The 25745-nt window shown below is 41.7% G+C and overlaps 2 protein-coding genes and 1 long non-coding RNA gene across 5 annotated transcripts in view; 1 reads left to right on the forward strand and 2 right to left on the reverse strand.

The window, feature by feature from the left end:
* Positions 1–19847, reverse strand: part of SLC25A21 (solute carrier family 25 member 21) — a 268495-nt gene extending 248648 nt beyond the window's left edge. The window contains exon 1 of the mRNA XM_064149071.1: positions 19696–19847. Coding sequence (XP_064005141.1) covers positions 19696–19762 — 67 coding nt within the window. The 5' untranslated portion in view covers positions 19763–19847. The remainder of the gene's footprint in view (positions 1–19695) is intronic.
* MIPOL1 (mirror-image polydactyly 1) overlaps positions 19367–25745 on the forward strand; it is a 206414-nt gene continuing 200035 nt past the window's right edge. For 2 of the 3 annotated variants that reach the window (XM_064149041.1, XM_064149059.1), the window contains exon 1: positions 19367–19720. In XM_064149041.1, coding sequence (XP_064005111.1) covers positions 19605–19720 — 116 coding nt within the window. In that variant the 5' untranslated portion in view covers positions 19367–19604. Of the gene's footprint in view, positions 19721–24600; positions 24689–25745 lie in introns of those variants that run through there. The other variant, XM_064149050.1, reaches the window with a different exon arrangement.
* Positions 22227–24529, reverse strand: LOC135178292 (uncharacterized). The gene is made up of 3 exons (XR_010303454.1): positions 24353–24529; positions 23624–23744; positions 22227–23351 (listed from the first exon to the last, which is right to left on the reverse strand). It is a non-coding gene; the product is annotated as an uncharacterized LOC135178292 (long non-coding RNA).

Raw genomic sequence — 25745 nt, forward strand, 5'->3', positions numbered from 1 at the left:
ACAAATAAGGAGAAATACCATCAGGCATAAAATCTAAGTTTAACCAACCAACATGGTATACCAGAAAAACATCAAAATCAGCCTTAAAGTCTAGAAAGGACAGGACAAGAGAGCTGAAAATCCAAATTCTTCCCTCACATTTCCAGCCTCAGCCCCTGCCCTCAAGTGTCTGGCATCGCTTCACTTTGTGAAGACATATATCACAGCATTTCTACACTGTGGTTAATTTGTCAGTGTTCCAGATTAATACAAACTGTGGTGTGTTTTTTCATTGAGGGGTTTATGCACAGGGAAGCAGACGATCAGCAACTCAACTGCCATAGCTGTAATTTGCTGCTGTTCCTTAACAAACAGAATAGAATCTTCCTTTCCTCTTAATCCTCACACAAAGCTGAGCAAAGTCCTTTTTTTTTTCTGGTGTGGGTTATTTGAATATGTATCTTCCTTCAATGGTATTTGCTAAAGCTTCAGGTTACCCGAGAAGCAGGTCCTACAAGGGAAAATGCAGAAGGTAACAAAGTTTCATTAACTACCACAACAGAGCAAGCAAAATTGAGTTGCTGATATTGTGGGCTTTGGGTGAAATTCAGAAGTGCAAATGTTTTTGGCACTCACTGCAGCCTGACAAAACGGGTATGCAATGCAAGTAAGCTGCTACCAGAATCATAACCTATTCTTCCCCCACTGACTGAAAATTCCTGTCAGCTCCCCAGCTCAGTTCAGGCAAGCCGACAGATAATTAATCCTACCCAAAGCAATTAGGTTTCTGTCACTTAAGCTCCTGGGATCAGTTCCATAGAAGGTGTGAATCATTTAAAAGAGTTTGCTAACACAATAAGAACAGGCATAGACAAATAGCATCACCTCTCTTTTTCAAAGGTCAGCGAGCATCATTGCAGCAGAAGAACATATCAACTTTAATGCAGACAGAATTTCTGCAGATTAACCCAGACAGTGACACAAATGCCACTCAGGTGAAAGCAACAAGTAAAATGAGAAAAGCATTCTTATAGGTAGTCCCTGGCCAAAGAAACAGGCAGGTCTTACAAGCACCTTTATACCTACTACTAACATTAACTGTAAAAGTAAAGTACACTTTCTGCCATTTTACTTTTGCAAAGTCTTGGGATATGATTGTAATCCAGCCAAGGAACAATTTTAGACAGGAAGTTTCCAGAAAATGAGGAAGTTCAACCTACATAAAATTCATGCTTAATAAATGGGGAACTTTCTTGAAGAGCCAGTCTATAAAGCTTTAGGCATCAGAATGAACAGAAGGAGCTAAATGCATTTATTTACTGGCTACAATGGGTGTGGAAAAAAAAAAGGTTAGGGCCTTCATTTATTCACCTAGTTTGTAGATAGAGGGAAAAAATATATTTAAGCTGCATACAAGAGAAGAGACTTTGCAGGAGATGACTGCTGACAAATATTTTCCTTATTATCAGGTTTGAGACAATCAGGATTCTGGCAAGAACACACAGGAAAACAAAGCACACAATTGTATACCATTGATGCATCCTGTCATGTAGGTCCTGCTTGGCACAGAACAGCCTTAAGAGAAGTATTTCTATCACCTAATGTTCTACATACAAAGCAAACCCAAAGTTTTAGAAAAACCTAGAGTTGCTGAACAGAAGAGAAGTGAAACAAATGGACCTTTCATTGAGTGGAAACAGATCTGGAAGAGATGTTAGCACTGTCAGGCCACTGTCAACCTACATCCTTCAACAAACAAGGGAGAAATAAACATGTGCTAGGCACTGAACAATGGAAGGAAAGTCCAGAAGTTTAGCCTCCAGCTGAAAATCAACTGAGGATGACCAATATACACAAGACACAAATCTCATTAGAAAACATGAGAAATTTAGTAAGTCCCAGCTATGACCTAAAGAGTAACTGAGATATCCTTAGACGCTAAGGTAAATACTAACAGCCTTCTGGTATGAGTTTCAAAGTCTAAGCTATCAAGTCAAGACAAAACTGCAGTGTCGTTAGGTGAATATAAGTCATCTCAGGAAAAAAAAGACTGCTTAGGTTCTACCTCACTTAGTCCAATACCCTCAGGAGAGGGTTAATGTCTGTAAAGTCCATAAAAACCCTGTTCCTCACTCAGGAAGACTACATTTGCACACTTACCACAAATAAGGAACTATTTCCAGATATGCGCCCCAGATCATTCAGTAAAAGGCCAAAATACGAAAGCAGCAATGTGACTTTATGTAACTTGGGATGAGGGAAGTCAGATATTAAGAATAATTTCATTTAACTTTAATAATAAAAATTCTGGAACTGAACAGGAAACAGCATACATTAAGAATACTGCAGTTATGAGAGCATTAATGGGAAAAGATATCAGTGGTATGTCAGAACAGCTCCCATCCTTCCCAGCAAGGGTTTAAATTTGGTGGATGGAAAATAGTTGTGGCAGTTTGGGAGCTACCCACTCCCCTAGAAATCACCCAGACTAGACTCAGCTGGCTGGAGGTTAAGGAATTAAGTTTTGTATTTACAGCTTAGCACAATACACAAGCAGATATTTACAATATATCACAAATATATACAGCTATATACAGAAATATACAAGTTAAAAGTAATACAGAAACACAACATCTCTCCCAGAAATCAGAGCCCCCAGGAGGGGCTCCCAACCAGCAGTGTTGCAGCACAAGAGGTTCCACCTCAACACAAGAGGGAACTTTACTCTTTGGGTCACAGAGCACTGGAACAGGCTCCCCAGGGAGGTTGTAGCATCTCCTTCCCTGGACACTTTCAGTGCCTGTCTGGATGTATTCCTCTGTGATCTGTGCTAGATTGTGTGGTCCTGCTCTGGCAGGGAGGTTGGACTTGATGATCTCCTTGGGTCCCTTCCAACCCCTAATATCCTGTGATTCAACCACCCTTCCAACTTCCTTCCACCCCTCTACCTTATGCCAGAGTTTGCCTTAAATGCAAGGTGAGTTTGGAGAATTGGCAAAGGGAGTTAGAAAGCAGAAGGATTACTTACACAGAAGCAGCCCAGGGCACTCACTGAGACAGAGACAAACACAATGACTGTCCCACTCTCTCCTGTCTATGTTTTGTGCTTGTGCTTTTATACATCTCTGCAAGCTTATGAGTGAAGTAAACATCACCACTGTTTCCTTTTCACAGCCTATAATCTGATTTTTCTCACTTAAATATTCCAGCTAGCCTCAAACTAGCACAATACTTTTATGCAAGACTTCAGGGTTATCAGTTTTCCAAAAGAAATTTGTGGTGCTCTTCTGTGCACCATAGTTATTATCACTAAACACAGCCCATTGGGTCCATTAGTGCTTAACAAAAGGATGCACATTTCCCAAGCACACAGAGCTGGCTGGATTTGTCAGCCATAAGCAATACAGCTTGTCCACAGATACAAGCAACACAGCCCACCACAGATATAAACTGAGAACGTGACCTATAGCAGAACTATAATTAATTACCTATTGCAAAAGCCTTTTTCCACAAGACTGCTCTTTTAAAACTACAGTAAATCTTCTAACATTTTGGCCTAAAGTCCAAATGCAGGTGGAAAATTCTGTGCAGGATTTTCATAGAGGCTTAATTCAGATTGTCTCAAATTAGCAGGCAACTTTAATAAAAAAGCATCTCTAATAGAGTCAGAAACAGTTACTTAGGTGAGGTGGGATCCTTGATGGTCATTCGATCTGATACCTTCTCTAAGGTGGACCAACTTTGAAATTCATTTAGATTAGTCAAAGCTCTGACCAGTCCATTAATTGTGCTCCCTATATTTTATAACACTATGAAGAAGACTGGAGCTTTCAACTTATCTATGAATATCATTGTCCATGCTTAATTGCTGTGATTAGCCTCCATTCTGTAACAGTTACTGCCAAAGAGGTTTTTTTGTGATATAGTTTAGATTTTGGAATTGAATATTTATTGAGGTTATTTAAAAGTACTCCACTGGCAAAGTAAACATTTTCATTCTCTTGATTTATAAAAGTGAATTTCTTGTATTTTAAAAGTCTTTTTTTTTTCCTGTAAGCAGCATGTGACAATCATCCTTAAAAGTTTTAACTTAAAGTTATTTCCTCTAGTACCACAGATGTTCTTCAGTATGTTTTTTAAATTGATTGATGAATTTTAGTCAAGCAAAGCTGCTGCAGTCTCTGGGATAGAAACCCTTTGCCAGACTACCCTACCAGACAGGAGTTCACTTTATTAGTGTCCATTCTGTTGCTGTGGATTCCAGTGGGCTGTAAATAAAAATAAGGCCTGCTTTATTCAAATAGACACTCATCTTTACATACACAAATAGACAAAACTATTTTGAAGTCAATTGCCTAAATACTTTAGGCACATGAGCCTAGGCACTACAAAGCTTCTAAAACTGCTACCTGACTGTACATATAGAGAGAGGAAACACCTACAAGAAGTATGCTGACATTCTGGATGCTACTGAATACCTAAGGCAAATCTAATATAGTTCAGAAGAGATTCAGTGGGGAAGGAGTAACTTATATTGATTTCAGTAGAATTTAGATAATGAGCAGTCTCATGGCTCAGGCACCTTCTGTTCCTCTAGAACTGAAGAAGGGCAGTTCCCCTGAAAGTATTCACGAAAAGTTCCTAAGTTAGGGGCCAGACAGCAAAACAATTCTGCCTACAGTTGTCCACAGCAAACAAAATGAAATCCATTATTTCACTTTTTGGAGACTTAACAGACCACCAGGGCCACTGCATATTGATTCTCTTCATCTTTAATCTGTACTAGTATGGAAAAAATGATTGCACAATTCAAAAACCTAGAATGAACCCAGTGTTGCAGTCTGGTGAAAAAACACTCTTAGAAAAGAGGATTTTCTTGGTTCCTTGGTTTCCTAGGCTAGAAGCTAAAGGGACTCAGTACTTCCACTGCTCTCATGAATCTTTTGGGTCTGCTCTGAATTGTTTGATAAGCCAGAGGCATCCAGCTTTTGCTTATGCAGAGTGCAGGCAGTCTAAATCTGGCCATAGTCATAACTATCTACACTACAAACCTGAATACTGAAAGGTTTACAAAACAGTTAGCAAATATATAAAATATGTCCAAGATTTACAAACAGTTCAACCATCATCCCAAATGTAATATGGTGAATTATTCCTCTGTCTGAATTTAATATCTTAACCCTAGAGTTTGTAGTCAAAATAAAGACAAAGCAAGTTATCCTTAATCCCAATTGCACAAGATAAGCTTCCAGCCCTGTTGATGCCTCACTGAAAAGGGGATTTATAGAAGTCTGACTCAACTTTTTTAGTTCTTCACCAGATTTGCAATTGAGGTCCTAAGTAGAACTATAAAAATTAAAATGTAGAAAACAGATTAAGACTGAAGAGAAAAGGACCATATAAAGACTGATGTGGTAGTCATTGTGATACCATCCCTACTTGCCTATGGTGGTTTTCTCCAAAAGGATACTACCCCAGTTTGGCACACAATGTTCCAAATACTTCAAAAGCAATTTGATTTTTTTTCTCCCAGGAGAGGGCTACTCTGGTTCTAAACCAGCAGACCTCAGTGAGATTAATGAAAAATGCTCCATAGGTTGCCTAAGCTTAACAAGGTCTGCTCAGCACAAAACACAACTCCAGCTCCACTGGCTACATCAACCTTCCTGATCACAAATGACAGAAAAGAAAACCCAATCCCACCAAAGTTCACATGTGGGCAAAAGGTATTTTGCAGTCCAAATGCCAAGCATCCAACTAATGCTTTAGAGCAACATTTGTACCAGCCTACAAAGAAAAGTATTCTGCCACTAAAGTAACAACTGGGTGAAAAAGCCACTCAGCAGTGACAGGAATAGCTTACATGTCTATTGGTACAACACTTAAGTACAATTACAAATGGCAGAATTCCAGCCACTTATCTAAGTACATTAAAAGAATGGTTTGCCTATGTAAACATCAGAAGACAGATGATACTTTATATCGATCAATATATTTTCAACAGGTCAATTTTGATAATTATGACTTGATGAAACGTTGAAGACTGTTGCACCTGAAGCCATCATATCCATCCACACTATGACATGAACTGCAGATTGAGAGAAACTATTATTTGTTCAAACTCAGGAAGTAGTAAAAATATTAGCTACTTTCATATCCTATTATGCAGTCTCCAAGCAATACTACATTGAGTTCTGCCATAGCCTCTAACAAATTTAGGGGGAAGGTATAAATGACATGGTGAATTTGCTTTTGAATTCAATGAACATTTAAATTAGTCTGTTTCCCATTTAGCTCCCCAACGAGAAACAGTATTTTCACTTGTAAACATACTGCTTCATAACCTGACATTTTGTGCTTTTGAGTGTCCCCTGAAATAAAAGCTACTGAAGGCCTATAGCTACTTTAAAAAATAAAGCATTACCTTTTCAACATAAATCTTTCAATACTTCCTGCACTCCTCCACAACCTAACATATAAGGAAAGATTTGAAGGAAAATTTAATCTAATACCCAAATATAGCTTTAAACATGAGGTCATCTAAACATCTGTCTCCAATATATCCTCTAGGGATTCAAAATCAAAAGTCTACTAAACATGTACAATCACTTTGAAAATAAATAACAGAACAAATTTAGTCTTGATTACGATTATCATGCTTTTTAAAAGGAAACATTTATTCTAATAAGAAAAGTCTGAACTAATTTAAACTTTATGGACATTAACTTAGTTTCATACTTCTTTCCATTTAGTCTTGTCTCTAACAACATTCATTGCTTTATACTTGCAGAAAGTCTGTATGTTTTTGTCCTCCTTTTTAGAAATGTCTAGTCAATAAAGCTGTATTTTTTTATTATATGAAGCATAATTCTGCACAAAGAAAAACGTTTGCTGACAAATCAGTGGAAGACATTGATATGTTTCTTTTTTGTCATCTAGGGTAGCCATCATCCTACTTCACACTAAGGAAGAATAAAGCAGACAAACCATCTCGGTACTTATTTTCTCCACTGCTTAGGAAAAACACAGAAGAGGCTGTTTTAAGCAAGGACTGTCTCATTACACAGTCACCATTACAGTTTTGCTAAGAAAAACTTTTACTAATAGGTATAATGAATAAGTGGCAGCCAAATCATCCCTGCTTAATTCAGTGGCTCTGATCCCATTCAGAATCCCAATTCCACACAGGAGAACAGAATGAAGCTCCTATCAATACAACACAATACTTTATAAATTCCATTGCTTTAGCTCTGTAACCACAGACTTGAAGATGAGTAAAGAGTGGGACCATGAGGACTCAAAGCTCTCAGGTTCTTCCGGGAGCACTTTTTGATGAAGAACTGTTGCAAGGGTGAACTAGTACAGCAATCTAGAGAGAAAGGCTACCAAGGATATGCACCTAAACAAAGGGTTCTGGACACAAGGATTAAAAAGTGCAGCATAAATAAGGGAAACACTCTTCACATGCCATTCTGACAAAACTAGGGTGTGTGAACTCCTACAAGACTGTGCTAGCACTTGTCAGCATCTATAATAAGGCATTGTTTTGTGAAACAAAGTCTAACATAAAGCAGTCTGATGCTTTGATTTCTACCTGTTGCCACGAGGTTATTTTAAACACATGTGCATACACTATCACAAGCAAGGCAGCACTGCAAACCTGCCTGTAGAGAAGATAAGATACAATCAACTCAAAAAAAGCTAGTGTATCATCACTAACCTCAAGCATTCACAGCCTCGTGGTTCAGAATCAAAATACATATAAGAATTCTGGGGAAAAATATTCAATGTGTTTTGAGGTTTCAGGCTCTTAAAGCCTCTTCAGTTCATCATTTCAAGCTTTAATCACAACAATGAGGATAAGACCAGTTTTGGTCACCAGAGTATAGGAGAGATATTGAGATGCTGGAGCAGGTTTAGAGAAGGGCAATGAGGCTGGTGAGAGATCTGGAAAACATGACCTATGAGGAGTGGCTGAGGGAGCTGGGGTTGTTTGGTCTGGAGAAGAAGAGGCTGAGAGGGGACCTTATTGCCCTCTACAACTACCTAAAAGGAGGTTGTAGTGAGGCTGGAGCTGGTCTCTTCTCCCTAATTACTATTGATAGAACAAGAGAAAATGGCCTCAAGTTGAGTCAGGGGAGGTTTAGGTTGGATGTTGGGAGGAAGTTCTTTACTGAGCGGGTGGTCAGGCACTGGAACAGGCTGCCCAGGGAGGTGCTGGAGTCACCATCCTTGGAAGTGTTTAAAAGGAGAGTGGATGTGGTGCTTGAGGCTATGGTCTAGTGATGAAGGATGCTGGGATGAAGGTTGGACTGAATTAACCTGGTGGTCCTTTCCAACCATAGCGATTCATAGTAATTAGATATGCTGAGGGATTTGGTTTAGTCAAGGACTTGTCAGTGTTAAACTAATGATTGGACTCAATGATCTTGAAGGTCTTTTCCAATATAAGAAATTCTGTGATAAGATTTGATTAAAAGTAGTATTAAAAAATTACTTTCATCTTTTGAAACTAAATAATTTATCTCCACAAGTTGGAGGACACATCAAATATTACAAAATATGTAATAAACAGTTGGATCCTATGTGTATGATAATGTCAGTCAGAGGCATCATTTGGTGTTTTCCTTTGCAATTTTTCCATGCCCTGAAAACTGAAAGATGACCCATAAACTATGTTTCCTGCCAAAAATTGGTAGATTGAAAAGGATCCAGAGGAAAAACAAAAGCAGCTGTTAACAGTGCAGATCTAAAGGCCAGTAACTCCTGTGTTTCTTTCCCTGCTGTATGGGTGGGACATCTCAACAACACTCAGACTTTCTTAGATATGACTATATTTTCTCATCAGAAAATCACCACTACAGACTGCTGAAACCTTAGAGGTTTCAGATTTTGGTGAAATTATAGCTGATTGTTATGAGCCCCTAGGACAAAACGTTGCAGGAAAATCAAAAGATACTCATCCTGCAACTGTTCAACTTTCAGTAAGCAGGTTATCTGTGCTAACACAGTTGCAGTACAAAAAGCAATGACTAATAATCAACACTTTCGTGCACAAATGATAATTAGGCATCAGAGTGACAGCTTATGATCATAAGAAACAGTATCAATTTATTTTATCCAACAAGAGAAGTGATGATTCCCAAAGACAGCAAATGCCAATTCATCTCCAAAGAGGGGGAAAGACTTAATTACATGTTTTCAACTCCAGTTGAAGCAGAACAAATTTAAGGCCTTTATGATCAAGATGCAGATAATGAGAAATATTTAGAGGGATTCCTTTAAATACTGTCAGCTCTCTCCATCCATTGCAATATTGATTTTCAAGATTTCCAGATTCTAGGATTCGTATCACTACCTGAAAAGGCAGAGGTTGTTTTCTGCTTTTCTTTAGCTCTTTAATTCATACCAACTCTAATCATAATACTTAGTCCAATCTGAATAGTTTTAAGTTAAACAAATCTGTTTTTCACCGAGAATTTTGGTTACTTTTGTAACAACTATGTTACTCCAGTCTCAGTGGTATAACTTTATGTCTCCCACCTTGTTAGCTTTAACTAGGAAAGAAGCATAAGAAGGAATGTCTACAAGTATAAGAAGGAAACCCAAAGTAGCATCACAGAAACTGAGCTACAAATAAGGGACAATTTATAATACCATCACTTAACAGATGAAAATTTTCTGCACAGCAATAATCAGAACCAGTTTTAATTTTCCTTTCCAGAACACTGCCACAGAAACATATATAACTGTTAGAAGGTATAGTTTATTTCTATATATTAGAATTATTCTTACTACATAATTAGCCTGTGTTATAACAATGTAAGATGGAGGTGAACATGAACAGTCACTAAGCACAACTGATAAAACACTAATGAAAATTTTCTTTGCCTTAATATAATCTTTCTGTGCAAGTTTATATAAATTTCTCAACACTGCCTCTGCAGGCAATGCATTTTTTAACTCTAACCTTTAAAACAGGCATGCCCCACCACTATTTTGACTATCAATTTGCTTTCATATGTATAAGTCATCCTATTCTATAATATTCTTTAACTTGGAAATCTGACAACAGATACCTAGAGTTGCAACAAAATACTTGTGAGTTTGTTCTGGAAAAAAAAAAAAAATACAAGCTTAGGCTTTGCTGTAGGTCTCATTCCTGCCAGTACAGGCTTCTAGCATCATGTAACAGCTGTCTTCACTTCGTTTATAGAGAAGCATTGAGAGTTAGAAGCAATTTCTGCAATATACTAAATCTAAAACATAACCAAGAGGCAAATTCCACTCTCTGGAATTCCTCACAGTAGCTATTTCACATTGATTCTACTGGAGGAGGATAAATTCCAATTTTTTTCCATTTTTAGGTAGTGTCTTAGCCTTAGAACCATTTCTCAGCCTTTACCAATGATCGATCACTGGCTACAATGCTTGCAGTTGCTTCAAGTCAAATTTGGTGCCATCAGCTTTTCAGTACACATGAAATCTGCATTTACTAATCATTACTTGCTTTTTTTTATATACATATATTTATGTTTAGGTTCGATTTCTCCTGTCACCCAACACGACATGCTAATCTCATCTGCAATAGCCTCAGTGTACATTTGTGTTCATCTTTTACTCGTAGGAAACCACATTAGCATCTAATGGTAGTATTACACTGCCATCTTGTGGCCACCAGAGCAAATGAGGATAGATAACTCGGCGCTGATAAGCTCAGTTCTCGCTGTAACTGGTCCCAGCGTCCCGACCACACCGGTCAAAGCAGCTGCCAGGAGAGATGTGGGGACGCAAACGGAGTTCCCCCACAAACATGTAGCTCTCCAAGTGTCCAGCTGCAGAACTGTCTGCTGCTGGCACTGGTAGGGAAGGACAGCAGAGAGGATAGCTGTGTGTGGTGTGAACACATCAATGATCTGCTCAGACAGGCGGCAGAGCTGCAAGAGCAACTGGAAAAGTTGAGGAGTATCAGAGTGGGAGAGAGAAACAGACTGGTGGAACCACACCCCGAGGCAAGGGCAGCAAACAGAGGCTCATCACAGTCTCACAGTATCACAGTATCACACAGTATCATCAGGGCTGGAAGAGACCTCATAGATCATCAAGTCCAACCCTTTACCACAGAGCCCAAGGCTAGACCATGGCACCAAGTGCCACGTCCAACCTTGCCTTGAACTGCCCCAGGGACAGCGACTCCACCACCTCCCCGGGCAGCCCATTCCAGTGCCCAATGACTCTCTCAGTGAAGAACTTTCTCCTCACCTCGAGCCTAAATTTCCCCTGGCGCAGCCTGAGGCTGTGTCCTCTCGTTCTGGCGCTGGCCACCTGAGAGAAGAGAGCAACCTCCCCCTGGCCACAACCACCCCTCAGGTAGCTGTAGACAGCAATAAGATCACCCCTGAGCCTCCTCTTCTCCAGGCTAACCAATCCCAGCTCCCTCAGCCTCTCCTCATAGGGCTGTGCTCGAGGCCTCTCACCAGCCTCGTCGCCCTTCTCTGGACACGCTCAAGCATCTCGATGTCCCTTCTAAACTGGGGGGCCCAGAACTCTCCCCTCGTGCTGCCAGGCAACAGGCAGAAACCTAAAAGACAACGGAGACTGGAAACAAGTCCCTCGCAGGGAGGCAGGTGAAGCCCCTCCCAGAGTCCTTCACCTTCCCGGTTCCCCTTACACAAAGGTGCGGGGCTCTGGAACTGCAGGGCCAGGCTACAGAGGAAGTAGATAAAGGTCCATCCTTGGGTTTGCTACCTGGGGTGGCTCAGCCAGATGGATGCATCAGGGCTACTTGTGCTTAAAAAAAAAAAAAAGAGAGAGAGAGAGAGAGAGAGTAATTGTTGTAGATGATTCCCTTCTGAAGGGAACAGAGGGGCCCATATGCTGGCCAGATCCATCCCACAAGATGGGCAACAGACAGGAGGAACTAGAAGCCGCCACTGTGCAGCAGGATAACTGTAACAGAAAAGAGATGGGATGAGTCATGACTGGAGTACTGCAGTCAACGGCTATAAGGTCTTCAGAAGGGATAGGCAAGGAAGGAGATGTGCTGGAGTGGTACTGTATGTTAGAGAGTGCTTTGATTGTGTAGAACTCAACAACTGTCATGGCAAGGTCCAGTGCTTATGGGTATGGATTAGGGGAAAGGCCAAAAAGGCAGATAACCTGTTGGGATTCTGATACAGATCACCCAGTCACGATGAGGAGGGAGATGACAGATTCTACAGGCAATTGGCAGAAGTCTCCAGATCACCTGCCCTTGTTGTCTTGGGGGTGGGGGACTTTAATTTACCAGATGTCTGCTGGAAAAACAACACAGCAGAGAAGAAAATCTCAGAGGTTCCTGGAGTGTATGGAAGACAACTTCCTGACACAGCTGGTAAATGAGCCTGCCAAGGGAGGTGCCAGACAATTGGAGGCTTGCCAACATAATATCCATCTAAAAAAAAGGCTGAAAGGATGACCCAGAGAACTACAGGCCTGACAGTTTGGCCTCAGTACTGGGAAAGACTATGGAGCAGTTTACCCTGGGTGTGCTCACATGACGCCGGGATCAGGCCCAGCCAGCATGGGTTCATGAAAGGCAGGTCCTGCTTAACCAGCATCTCCTATGACCAGGTGACCTGCCTAGTGTATGAGGGAAAGGCTGTGGACATTGTCTACTTGGACTTTAGTAAAGCCTTTGACACCATCTCCCACAGTGAGAAACTTTCAGCCCGTGTCATAGCTAGGTGGGCTCTTTGCTGAATTAAAATCTGGCTGGATGGCAAGGCCCAAAGAATTGTAATAAATGGAATTACATCCAGTGGGCAAACAGTCACAAGCAGTGTGCCCCAGGGATCCCTATTTGGGTCAGCTCTGTTTAATAGCTTTGTGATTTATTTGGATGAGAGGATCCAGGGCACCATCAGCAAGTTTGTGGACAACACTAAACTGAGGGTGTGTTTCTCTGCTTGAGGGTAGGAAGGCACTGCAGAGAGATCTGGACAGGCTGAACTCATGGACAGAGGTAAACTGCATGAGGTTTAACAAGACCAAGTCCTGCACTTTGGTCACAAACAGTCCCAAACAACAGTACAGGTTTGGGGAAGAGTAGCTGGAAAACAGCCTGGTGGAAAAGGATCTGGAGGTGCTGGTGGATGACCAGCTGCATTCCCTCTATGAATTGTATGATAATTAAAACAGTAGGTGTTGCACAGACCTTGAAAAGGTATTCCACATTTTCTTTTTGGCATATATCATAAAACACAGCATTGGGGGACGGCTGTCTGAACACAAACAGAAATCTTTCTAAGTCTTAACTTCCTGACTGTTCCTGTGCCCTTCAGATTGCTAAGAGCACACTTGAGAAAGTTCAGGTTAGACTCACTTAACCTTTTAGCTATTCTCTTCATATCCAAAGTTCTCTTTACCATATTGCCAACAAAGCAACTCCTCTCCAAAGCTCTAAATCCAACACCAGGTAGCACAGCATCAATTTCACAGCCTTATGAAGAAAATTAGCTTTGCTGGAAGGAACAAGTGCAGTCCCTTGGAGTACTTCAACTTGTAGGATGTGTCCTTGAAACTAATACTATTTGACTGATTCTCACTCTTAGCTTTAACATAAACACCTTGTTAGTATCCAAAATGCCAAATACAGGCAGTGAAAGGCAATAAGCACATGCTGTGGTCTTAGGTACTTCAGCCTTAAGAGACTTCAGAAAGTTTTGGAACCGTACTATTTTAAAGCACTTAAGATAGGTATGGGATAGTTAAGTATTCACCTAGTGGAAATTTCCTCTGAGCATTAAGTGATTTTAGTAACACTTGAATCCAATTGCATGGGTTAAAGGCAAGGAAAAAAATCAGAATGAAGAAAAAACATAAGCTAAGAACACTCATCCTAACTTCAATTCCCAAAGAAATGTCAGCAAAATCAAAACAAATTAAACAGGTGGGGGGGGGGGGGGGGGGGGGAGGGGAGGATGGAGAGGGGAATTAGACAATTTTCTTGCTGTTTACAGTGCTTCCTGTGCATCTATCTCAATCCCCCTCCCATTCACAGGGACCAAATAATAAGGTGTTTCATAGAGTACACTGGCTAGCATAACTTGTAACAATGTTTGGCAGCCTAATGCCTGTAGTGATAGGAAGACTAAGCACTGTAACACTGCATTTGCACCTAACAGTCTTACAGACAATCGGCCTTCCTGCTTACAGATCTGGTTCAGAGGAGCTGCTGCTACACAGGATAATTAACTTCTCAAAAGAAAATGTTTGGATATTCAAAGGAGCTTAAGAAAATTAGACTTCCAAATCCAATTAGATTTCAGTGCAGCTGGAAAACTCTTTCAAAAAAGAAAATCTAAGTGAAAAGGCACAAAAATCCTCTTGTATCATGTAAATTTAAAGAATGAGGGGGGAAAATAGCAGTTCTAGTTATTTTTAATATTTTTTTTGGGGGGGGAAGGGGGCAGTTGCATTTTTTGTTTGTTATTGTTGTGAAGTATTGGGTTGATGGGGTTTTTTTAGTTAATTTTATTCTGACTTCCCCATGGTCATTTTGTAATGATAGACAGCAGTCCACATTCATTTATTAAGTAGAATTAGGGAAAGAAACACACTGAATTATATCAGAAAAGATACTTAAGGATGCCTTTGATATTGTAGATCTTTAAAACATTATCATCTTTGTATGCATCGCCTACTACATTTATTAAACTCTTCAAAATTTCAACATAAATATTTTACCTTTTGAAGTGAAGTGTGAAGGTTTGAGTGTTACCTGCCTCCCTCTCCCTCCCATGAAATCACCCAGACTAGACTCAGATGGCTGGAAATTAAGGAATGAAGCTTTATATTTACAATTTAGCACAATATACAAGCAGATATTTACAATCTATCACAAATATATGCAGAAATATACAAGTTAAAGGTAATACAGAAACACAACATCCCTCCCAGAAATCGAAATCCCCAGGAGGGGCTCCCAACAGCCCTTCCACCTCCTTTCCCCCCTCTACCTTATCCCAGAGTTTGTCTTACATGCAAGGTGAATTTGGAGGATCAGCCAGGGGGGCTAGAAAGCAGAAGGAATAGTTACACAGAAGCAGGCCAGGGAGAAATGTACAGGCACCAGCTGCCACAGAGACCCACTATGTTTTCTAATTTTTTTGTTCTTGGTTTTATACATCTCAGCAAGCCTGTGAGTGAAGTAGACATCACCATTATTTCCTTTTCACAGCCTACAATCTAGTTTCTTCTCACTAAAATATTCCAGCTAGCCTCAAACTATCACATGAAGTTACAAATTAAATGTAAATGAAATTATATTTGTTACCTGTATTTTTTGCTTAATGCCTCCATCTGCAGCCTTGTGTTACTAAAAAGCAAGAACATGCCTCCACCAAACAACAGCATCCGAAAACCTTTGGTGTAACTGCATTCAGCCACTTCCCTTTACTCAGCCACAGGTCATCTGTGCAATTGCTTGTGACAACATTTGCACTTCATCAGTCAAAGTGAACCAAGTTATTACAAGGACGTCATGGCAAACTGGGTCATCACACAACATACTTTGCAGTATCCACTTCTTGACAAAGAAGAAATCTCTATTAATTTTGTATGCTTTTTTAACTTCTGTCTTTTTCATGTAGGCAAACAAAAAAGCTTTTTTAATCCTTGTGAATCAGAGAAATAATTCTTCCTGTGACCTGGACCCTGAATTTCTCAAATAGCCTTTTGAAGAACTGCTACAAATTTAAGGAAATCAGAGATGCCCAAGTTGTCCTTTTCACAGTGATTCTGAGAGGTTAGACTTTATTTTCTGTTTGTAGGTTTTTTCCTTATAAATTCCACACATGCCTTAATTTACTAATTAACCACTAAACAAATATGCCTACAGTTCACTGTGCTTGAAGGAATCAATCTCACTAACAAAATGTCCCAATTACATTTCAGTCCTTACTATTGTCTTACACCCAGGCGAGCCAACAGAACCAATTATTTTCAATTATACTATTAACCTCTGTTCAGGAGTCTGAAAGATGGGAACAAACTCAATGCCAGCAGAAAGAGAACAAGACAAGATAGAGTAAGACTTTGTTCATATTTAAGATCCAAGTCCCCTCAGTTAGAGCTTTCAATTCAGTGTGCTGGTTTGAGGCTGGCTGGAATATTTTACTGGGAGAAATTAAATCCTTAGCTGTAAGAAAGAAGAAAAAACAAAACAAAACAAAACAAAACAACCCCCAAAACCATAACCTGTATCACTCATTCTTTGGTTGAGAAACACAACTAGTCAAAATATGGATAAGATACTCACTTCTCACACACTTCTCAGGTAGCTCTCAGTTCTCTTCTACTTTTTCTTTATGGCACTCTGCCTTAACTCTAACCCTTTTTCCTCTAACTTCCGTGTCATCTTTTTGACATCTCACTTCAGATCTCCAGATTTATCATGTGAGATATACATAAGTGGATCTGGTTATTTCTGAAGAGGAGTATTGCATTTCTGTATTACTTTTAACTTGTCTATAACTGTATATATTTGTGTACATATATGCTTGTAAATTGTGCTAAGCTGTAAATATAGCTTCATTCCATAATTTCCAGCCATCTGAGTCTAGTCTGGGTGATTTCATAAGAGTGGGGGGGGGGGGGGGGGGGGGGGGGTAGGTAACACCCAAACCATCACAATCAGTATGAAGTCAAATTACAAACAATTCAGAAGATGCACCCCTTGACACAGACATGGAGTACACATGAGGCCCTGCTGTGCTCAAGTTCTACAGCTGAATAACAGCAGAGAGACATGCAAGTTTATCTTTACCATAGAAATGCCTGAGCTAGCCAATGGTATCTTTAAATCTTTCAGATATTGAATACTTTAATTTCTCCTTCATTTACTAGGCTAGTACCCCCAATTTCATCAGTCCTGTAGACTAGAGGTCATGCTTGATTTCTTTCTTCGCACTTCCCCTATCTTTGTTAAGTCCATGAACAAGTATTGTCATCTTCCATAAAGCTTCAAAAATCCCTTTCATCCTATTCTGACAGCTTAAGCCTATCTCAAATCATTTTCCACTCAACCTAGCAGAATCACTTCTTATCAGATCCTTTTGCATCAGATGTGTAGATGCTAAATACCCTCTCATTTTACTTATGGAGACAATGTTTCAGACCTCTCAAATACACCTACTTTGCTGTGCAGTTCATTCCCCAACTACCTTGTTACTTTGACATCATTGTTCCAACAAAGATCGCTGTGAGACAACAGCGTACAGCACCTTTCTTACAGCGGCTTAACTGTATGAGTCGAGAATAATTAGTTCACTATAATGATTTTTCTTTCAGCCTCCTTTTAAATACCAGGCTGTGGTACAGGCAGCAAAGCCACACTAGAATATCAGTGACATTCACATGAGGCTAGCAAACACGACAAAATGCTACGAGAGCCCTATGTCCTTCTGCAGAGGCAGCCAGAGGCAATATGGAGTGTCTAAAGGCAGCCAAATCCCTCAGTAGATCAAATATTAAGTGCACTCTCAACAACACATCTTTCCTTTTCTGTGCTGGATCCATGGTTGCCTGAGAAACTTAACCTTAAAACTGAATGTCTCAAAGTTACAGCCTTTCTTTTCAATCATCTTTATAAATGACCAAGAACAACACTACTGAGTTTTAAATGTCTGGCAAGCAAGTTTGTAAGTTAGAGCCATTTCCCTCTAATACCTTAGAATTCCCACTTTGAGCTGTGCTTACCAGTGGTACCACTGGTACCATTTTAGTTTTGCTCAGACTCAGAGAACAGTCCTTATTGGTTTATTTCAAAATCAATGAGTAAAAAATTCTATACGGAATGAAGGCTAGTGATGGAGCTGAGAAACCTGCTTGCCCAACAGGAGATAAAGCAAAACAATCTGAGCATCTTTTTAACAGTATGCCTCTGGACTACATTTAGCAGGCTTTCTACATTATACCTTCTAAAATTTTAGATGCAGATAAGTATTCTTCTTGAATTGGGAGTTCTCTTTCCTTAACACATATGCCCACCAGACCAGCAAAGAGTTTTCATGCTGTCTTTACCCTCAAACACACTCCTTTTCCTATTCTAGTCCATCTTTAAAACTTCCTCTTTATCTAAATAACATTTTTCTTTCCAGGATGTCAGCCAAACCATCTGTTTTCCTGTGAGCAAAGAGATCCTGCAAAGAAGACAGGCTACTAGTAGGGGGCAGAAAGATAAACAGTAAGACCAATCTGAAACACTAAAGCATAGGCCCACTGTGGTGGGCAGATAAATTTGTCATCTCATGAAACATCTGATGGCAGAACACCTCATCACCCCTTCAGGTAAGAAGGGCCTTCAACAGACCAGTACAGATGAAACTTTTCCTTCCTACTGAAAGGGGGGATGGTACCAAGCAGAAGCTTAAAAATATTTAGGATTTCCAAGGCTGCAGAAGAGCAAGATAAACAGAGTTATACAACACAGTGGAAGGGCCAAGACAGCAGACCTCTCCACTTCTGCTGTTACATCCATCGGTGTCAACGCAGAAAGCTGGGAACAAAGGACATGCAGAATCACTGGCACAAAAAGGAGGTGCTCAAATGTGTATTGGTGGCAGGAATGCATTAAAGTGGATTTATGGGCAGCAGGGGAATTGGAGGGAATGGGGCACCAGCTCATGTGTAATGACACAGCCACATAGAACTCACCCAGAAGAGACCCACAAGATAATTGCTTGTGCTAACATCTTACACTGAGGCATCATGTAACAGTACCGGGCAGTTTTCCTCTTCCAATTAAAACATACTGCGATAAACAGCATTCCAATCGCAAAAGAGACACTGGAGAACACTTAAAAACACACTACTTAGATGAAATGCTAACAATATTTACATATGCACATTGAAAGAGCAGAATATTGTGTAAATACTCCCCACACTGTGCCCTGACTTAAATATTTCAGTTTCATTCCTGTTTAAGGAAAACAAACGGAGGAAATTAACTAGCAATGCTTAGCAATGCTTTCATTGCTTAACAGAGGCATACAGTTTTGGCATTTAGAGTCTGCAGTACAAATATTGTGATCAATCTGTAACCCTGGCATTCCTAAAAGTATTAATTCCTCAAAGTATTAATAGCGCTGTAGCCCTGCATCGGTTTCTCTTAAGGCAGGCACGGAAAGTGTCCTAGGGAATGCATCTGAGCAGCCGAACGAGGTTTTCCGTCCCGCTGCCCCGTCCCGCTGGCAGATTTCGTGGACCCGCAGTAAGTATGGTTGTGCAAGTGACCGAATCCACCTCAAACAGGGAAAGGCCAAGTACCACCCACCGGAAAAGCCTACGAAGTGACATCGCTGCCTGTTGCGGTTGAAGGGGGCCTGCCTGCCATCCTTATCAGCCGAGGGGCTGTGGGGTGTGTTAACAGAGATACACTGCAACCCCACGGAAGTGCTCCCTCGGCCCCCCGGGCGGCCGGAGTACTGTTGCAGCAGTTACCGCGGCGGTCCGGGCGCGCAACTCCCGGGACCCCCAGGCCGCCGGCAGCCTCAGCGGCCCGCCACGCCACCCGGCGGGGGAGGTGCCGCTTCTGAGCTGGGCTGCTCTCCGTCGCCACTCTCCCGCCTGAGGGCGGTGAGGGGATGGCGACGCTACTGCCACCACCTCAGCTTGGCGAACCGTCGGCGAGGGACGGGCAGACCCTCCCCACCCAGGAGGAGCGCATCCACTTACCCGCCGAGCCTCCGGCAACGATTTGGTGAGAGGCCTCCTGCAGAAAGCCCGCGGGCTTGCGAGCCATCCCGGCCTGCGCCGCGGCGAGAGGCAGCCGGTGCCAGGAAAGCGGCTGCCGAACCGGGGCCACCTCCGTGTTGGGCGGGTGGAGAATAGCTGAGGGGAGGCGGGAGCCGCATTATCTGCGGGGTGGGGGCTGCGGCAAGGCCGGGCGGGGCTCCTGCCGTGGCGGGCTCTTTAGCGTGCAAAGGACATGGGAATTTTGTCATTTGGAGAGTGGCTATTGCATATGCAAGGCAGATCTGTTGACCCGTCTTAGTCAACGAAGCAGTGCCAGGGCACAGGCTTGAGTGCTGGGACACAGCCAGCGCCAAGAACAAACTGCTTTTCCAGAAGACACCTGAGTACATGGGAGACAGCATGGGTACATCCCCAGCGGCAGCGCCACCGAAGGGGAGGACAGTTCATCCATATCGCTGCAGAAAAGGACATTTATTCTCAGGGGCAGTAAATGGGCACAGATCTTTCTGTTTACTGGTACTCTTTTTGACTTAGAGCCAGATCAAAAAAGGCACTAGGGTTAATGAACTACAGTGTAAGCACTTCAGCTACAATTGAATAGTTACAATGTTTCTATGGATTTGAAGCCTGCGAAGTATTGGAGATAGGCTTTTATTTTCCCTGCTGCATCACTGACTGTTCTAATAAAACCTCTGGGTTACCAACATATAGCTTTAAATATTTTTTCCGTATGTCTGCTTCTTCTGTTGCCCTTAATTCTATTCAGCACTGTGCTTTCTCATACTCATCTGTGTTTTCTCCTTTTGCATATAGTTCACAGGCTCCAGTACAGCAAATTTCTATTACCCTGAGGAAAGGCTTGTCCACACTGAGCTCAACCTTTGCTTCTTTTCTAACAAGCAGGGGCACATACAATATCAATTACATTGGTCTAAGGGAGCAAACAGATGCTGTTGATCTCAAGGGCACGTTTATTAAAGAAAGAAGATGAACTTAAGGAAATGGCCCTTGAATAACGTGCTAGATTGTTTGTTTAACCAGTCACATTGATAACTTGAGATTAATTATTTTTCTTTTCTTTCTTGCTAATAGCCCTGCAATGTTAATACAGACAAGGATATTCATTTTCAATCAGAAATCCTTCACATTATCCTCAAAGCAATTCTGAACTCCACTGACACCTCTTTAAAAGGGAAGAAAAAGAAAAGTATTTTTTATATCCTTATTTTTAAATTTGCCTCTCCTGAAAAAACAGACTCTTATTGCCTTATGCTTATGCTAAACTCAAAGCATAGGTAATTTTTAACTACATGCATTTATGTATTCCTACAACATGGCTACCAAAGGCAAATGTTGGTACCCAATTCTTTATCTGTTCCTTAAGAAATATAAAATTATATCTAAAATTATATCTGTTTCTTATGTTTGAACAGTATATGCATCCTGTTGTTTTCCATGTCCAAGGTAGGTATTTAATTGCAGGTTGCTGTCTATATACATTTCAGTTTAGTAAGAGAAAGGCTTCCAGATATTCATTTAAAGCCCTTGATGTAATGACTTCAAGGAAAAAATTCTACACATGGTGACTCCTAGGCACATCAGAGGCAATGTGCTAAATGACACTGATTCTAGGAAATATTGTAGGACAGCAGGGTTGAAGAGAATACATGCTGGTTTCCTTCACCTTCCAGTGCTGGAAGATGCAAGAAATATCTGCATTTTTAATAATAATACCATAATAATATTTTCCTCAAGGAGAAGAGAAAAAGTTGAGGAAAAAGTCTGTTGTGAAGAGAGGCATGCTTGACTGCTATAAAGGTGAAGATGAAAATACCTAAACTTGATAGACAGGAAAAAAATAGTGTTTTGGCATTCTGGATGGAATTCACATAATCAAAGACAGAAATTAAGTAATTATGAAAGATGTGTTTAAATAAAAGACAAAATCTATTTCAGATTGGGATTTAAATGACATTATTTGTTCCACAGAGGCAGAAAGCAGTAAGGTCAGTTTGTTTTAGATAGTATTGTGCAAAAGGGAGTTCTCGGGTCATAGCTTTCCATATTGAATGGATGGAAATACAAAGGTTACTGAGGGAAAGGATCTGGAAAAAAAAATAAGCAAAATTAGAAAAACTTGTTAAAAACAAGATTCATCTGGGTCACTGGCAAATAAACTTTTTTCTACCAACAAAACCCCAATGATTTTCACACAAGGAACATTTCGAGAAGGAAAGATGTGTCAACAGTGGGGTTTGTGCACAAGGCTATGAAATTACAGGGTTTTCATCCCACTCATAGGCTTTTCTGGGAATCATTTCTCAAATCTTTCCAAATACATTTTCCTGTTTCGAGAACAGATTTCAGGCACCATAGTACTTGGAAGCTAAAACTTTAGAAAAGTATCTTTGGGAAAGTATTTTCATGAAGTAGTAAAAGCCTTCTGATACTTAGTTTGCAGAGTGTCTCTGAGTGTTTTTTGATAGTTGAAGGTTCCCACTTGTTATGAAGAGGTAATTAATATGACATAATATTTTCCCAATTTAATATTTTTATTAATTTTGATATTCACATTTCTCACCACCCCAGATTACTAATTTTAATAATAATCAGTTCTTTGCACAGTCATATAAACATTGTACAGAGGAATAACTAGATCTAGAAATACCTTGCAAAAATATATAAACATTAATTGAAATCAATTGAACTGGAAGAGAAGGTTCCTGCAGTAAATACAATGCTTGCAGCCAATATACCACTTGTCCACTAGATGGACTCAAGGAGCTTCTCTCTGCTTATGGCAGAAGGCTATGGTGAATTACAAGAGGCTGTAAATGTTTCTCACAAAATATTATTTCCTGACTCGCAGGGCTAGCTACAGCTTCAGACAGTACCCAGATGCTTGCAGGGAATTCTGGCTTGTTAGCCACTGATGCTTCTGGTTCTTCCCAGGCTTCACAGAGTGCTGGGAAAGGAGGCAGACAATCTCTGACCTTGTATCTTGGCTCCTCTGGACAATCTGTGTATCTCTAGGACTTTCAATTTTGGCAGGAGACTTTCAGGTGTAGGCAGGGTGTCTTGCGATATGCAGTCTTAGTACAACATCATGCTGGCTATGCAGGCCGATTGTGTGGAGGTTTTTAGAGCCTGCTTCTGGTAAACTTGGGCAGTGGAGTTCCCAGGCAGTTCAGGATACAATAAGGGAGTAAGCAATGGCAGCAGGCAAGCAAGCATGATTTCAACGGCAGAGAGCATGTTGTGTTACCTGCTCAACTCATTTTATAAATACAGCCCAAGACGAATGGGCCTTTAGACACAGAACAGCCATCAGAATGGCAGTTAACCAAGCTTGACCATATTAGGTGAAGTCACAGGCACACTTCACCCAAATTTGGGAAAAGCATAGGCCTTGCACAAGGCAGGCACAAGCTAAGCCAGAGGATGTAAACAAGACTGGGCAGGCCAGAGCCCTTAGACTACATGGCTCCAGGTTCTTTGCCCTCTTTCCTGTGGTTGCTTCTCCCCAAAACAGAAGGAAGGAGATCAGAAAACCATGCCTGGGCAAGCCAAGGCATGTGTATGCCTGCTCAGGCCTACCACAACACAGCTTGAAAGAAAATGTGGTCTTTGGTAACCTAAAACAGAGATTAGAGAAAAATAATGGGTTTATTGGTACTGAAAGTTATAGGAGTATAGAAAATATACAGAGAAGTGTTTATAAAATGCTAAAAGGCTAAGACTCTATTTGCATAAAAGAACAATAAGTATAGTATTCAGTTATATAATTTCCATGTATTCGCAAATAAACAGTAACTTGAATTTTTTGATCTATGTAAGAGTAAAGTGAGGATTACTGTGGAAATACAGAACAACTCCATTAAATTAGTAAAACTCTGAATGTTCTGACCTTTTAAGTAATTAAAATCTCAGCTTCAATGTTTCATTAATATTTGCCTTTGCTCCGGTGGTTTAGGCTCTTTGAGACCGCCACTCAATAAATACAGCAGGACCATCAAGTCTCCAGTGTTCTGTATCATCAAAAAGCAGATGTCAAAACATAACTAATTTTTTGTTCCAGAAGTGTAGGCCTCCCTGTAAAATGTTCTCTTTGATACAAATAGCAAGCGTAGTATTAAGGTGAAGATGCTGCAGGAAAGAGAAATCTGGAGTTGATCAGAGGGTGCAGAAACTACACATAGGTTTGTTTTCTGCAAAAGGTATTGCTCAGGCAAAAAGGTTTACATACATACAGTTCACACAGAGGTATGTTTATAGAACTGCATAACACCTGCTCCTTAAAAAAAAAATAAACTCTGCTCCTGTTAGGAGGTGATGAAATTTGCCTCACAGTAGTCAAACCCCAAATCTAGTCAGCTCAACACCGAAATTCTCCCAAGTGTCTCATTTATATATGGCACATCTTCCTGATTCTTCAGCCACCCCTCCCAACCTACTGCAAAGGGCAACCTTTCCGTTGTATTTGATTCCATTTACATATGTATGCTTCCCAAATCAGCATAGGTGTGCCACAACTCTCTCCAGCATATGTGTGCCACAACTCTCTCCTCCTAAATGGCCCTGGCAGGGTTTGCTTCTGCTTGCAATTACTGTATTCCTTAATAGGGAACACCGTTACTAGCCAGCCTGGGCAGACGTCCAGCGCTATCCTTCCAGAACGGGAACAACTTTTCCATGTGCGAGAGGAATGCGGGCAAGCCAGGGGCAGCCGCAAACAACGCTTAAACTACCGGAGGCCCTCACCTCCCGCTTGTCCCCGCCGCGCCTGGCCTTGCATCGCCTCTGCCGCCCGCAGGCGGCGCCATCCCCGCGGCCCAGCCCAGAGGCCCCGGTCCGGCAGCTGCGTGCTGCTAACTCGTCCCCGCCTCGGCTGCAGGCTCCGCCTGCTCGTGGGCTTTGTTGTGGAGGCGCGGCGCGGAGTAACCGCACGCCGGCGGCGGGGAGGAGCGCGCAGGTAACGGGCTGGCGGGGCGCTTACCTCAGCGGCTGTAGCCTAGGGAGTCTGCAGCTGTCCTGCAGCGCTCGGGTTTGACCTTACGCTGTCTTACGTGTCGAGGCTTGGCAGCGGCATTGCGTCCCGTCCCGTCCCGTCCCGTCAAGACGGCTTTTGTAGATTGCCCTTCGCGCCTGCCCTGCGGGAAAGCGGCCCTGTCTGGCCTTCTCGCCTCACTGGCCTCTAGAGCCGGGCCGAGTGGCTGCCCGGCCTGCTCCTCACCTTGGAGCCCTTGTTCCACTTGCTGGCTGCGTGGGCCATGACAGACCTCCTCGTCGACGCCCCTTGGCTGAGTCGCCTTTACCTCCCCCACGCCCCGTGGCCGCTGGGCGACCCCGGCTTCCCCGACCTACCAGCCGCTGGGCAGCCAGAGAGGCGGGGAAGCAAGTATCCCGTGCGGGATGCGCGGTTTGCAGTTTGCAGAGGCTGTCGGCTCGGAGGGGAGCGGAGGGAAGGGAACAGGCTGCAACTTCCCCGAAGGGCGGGGAGTGCTGGGAAGGCGACTCGGAGAACCAGGTGCAATCTGTCCCAAACACATTCAGGATGTCAGTGCACGGTCTGTAGTGTCGGGAGTGAACAAACTGTGGAGGGTACTCAGAGACTGATAGTATATTTAAAAGCAAACAAACAAACAACACCACAAAAACAACGATAGAAAGGCCCCGGTTTGTCACTTGTCGAATAAAAGTTTGTAGTCTGTACCTTTTGGAACATTTATGACTTTAAAAGGAGCTCCTTAGTAAGTCCCAATGAGTTGTGTACCTCAGCTCCTTTAGTGGTGAACTTGGTAGAGTAGGGTTAGTGATTAGACCTGATGATCTCAAGGATCTTTTCCAATCTGAATGATTCTGTCATTCCTAACATACTAATCTGCTTTCTTGATTGTATTGTGAAGGTCTATTTTGTTTAGGGAAAAAGTCTGTGGTATGTGTACTTAGAGGCCTGTTTTATGTGGCAGAAAACATTCTCCAATGTTTGCCTGTGTAGCAGCTGCTACTGAGTCTAGGTAAAACTTCAA

This window comes from Pogoniulus pusillus, chromosome 1 (assembly GCF_015220805.1).
Source record: "Pogoniulus pusillus isolate bPogPus1 chromosome 1, bPogPus1.pri, whole genome shotgun sequence".
NCBI lineage: Eukaryota > Metazoa > Chordata > Aves > Piciformes > Lybiidae > Pogoniulus > Pogoniulus pusillus.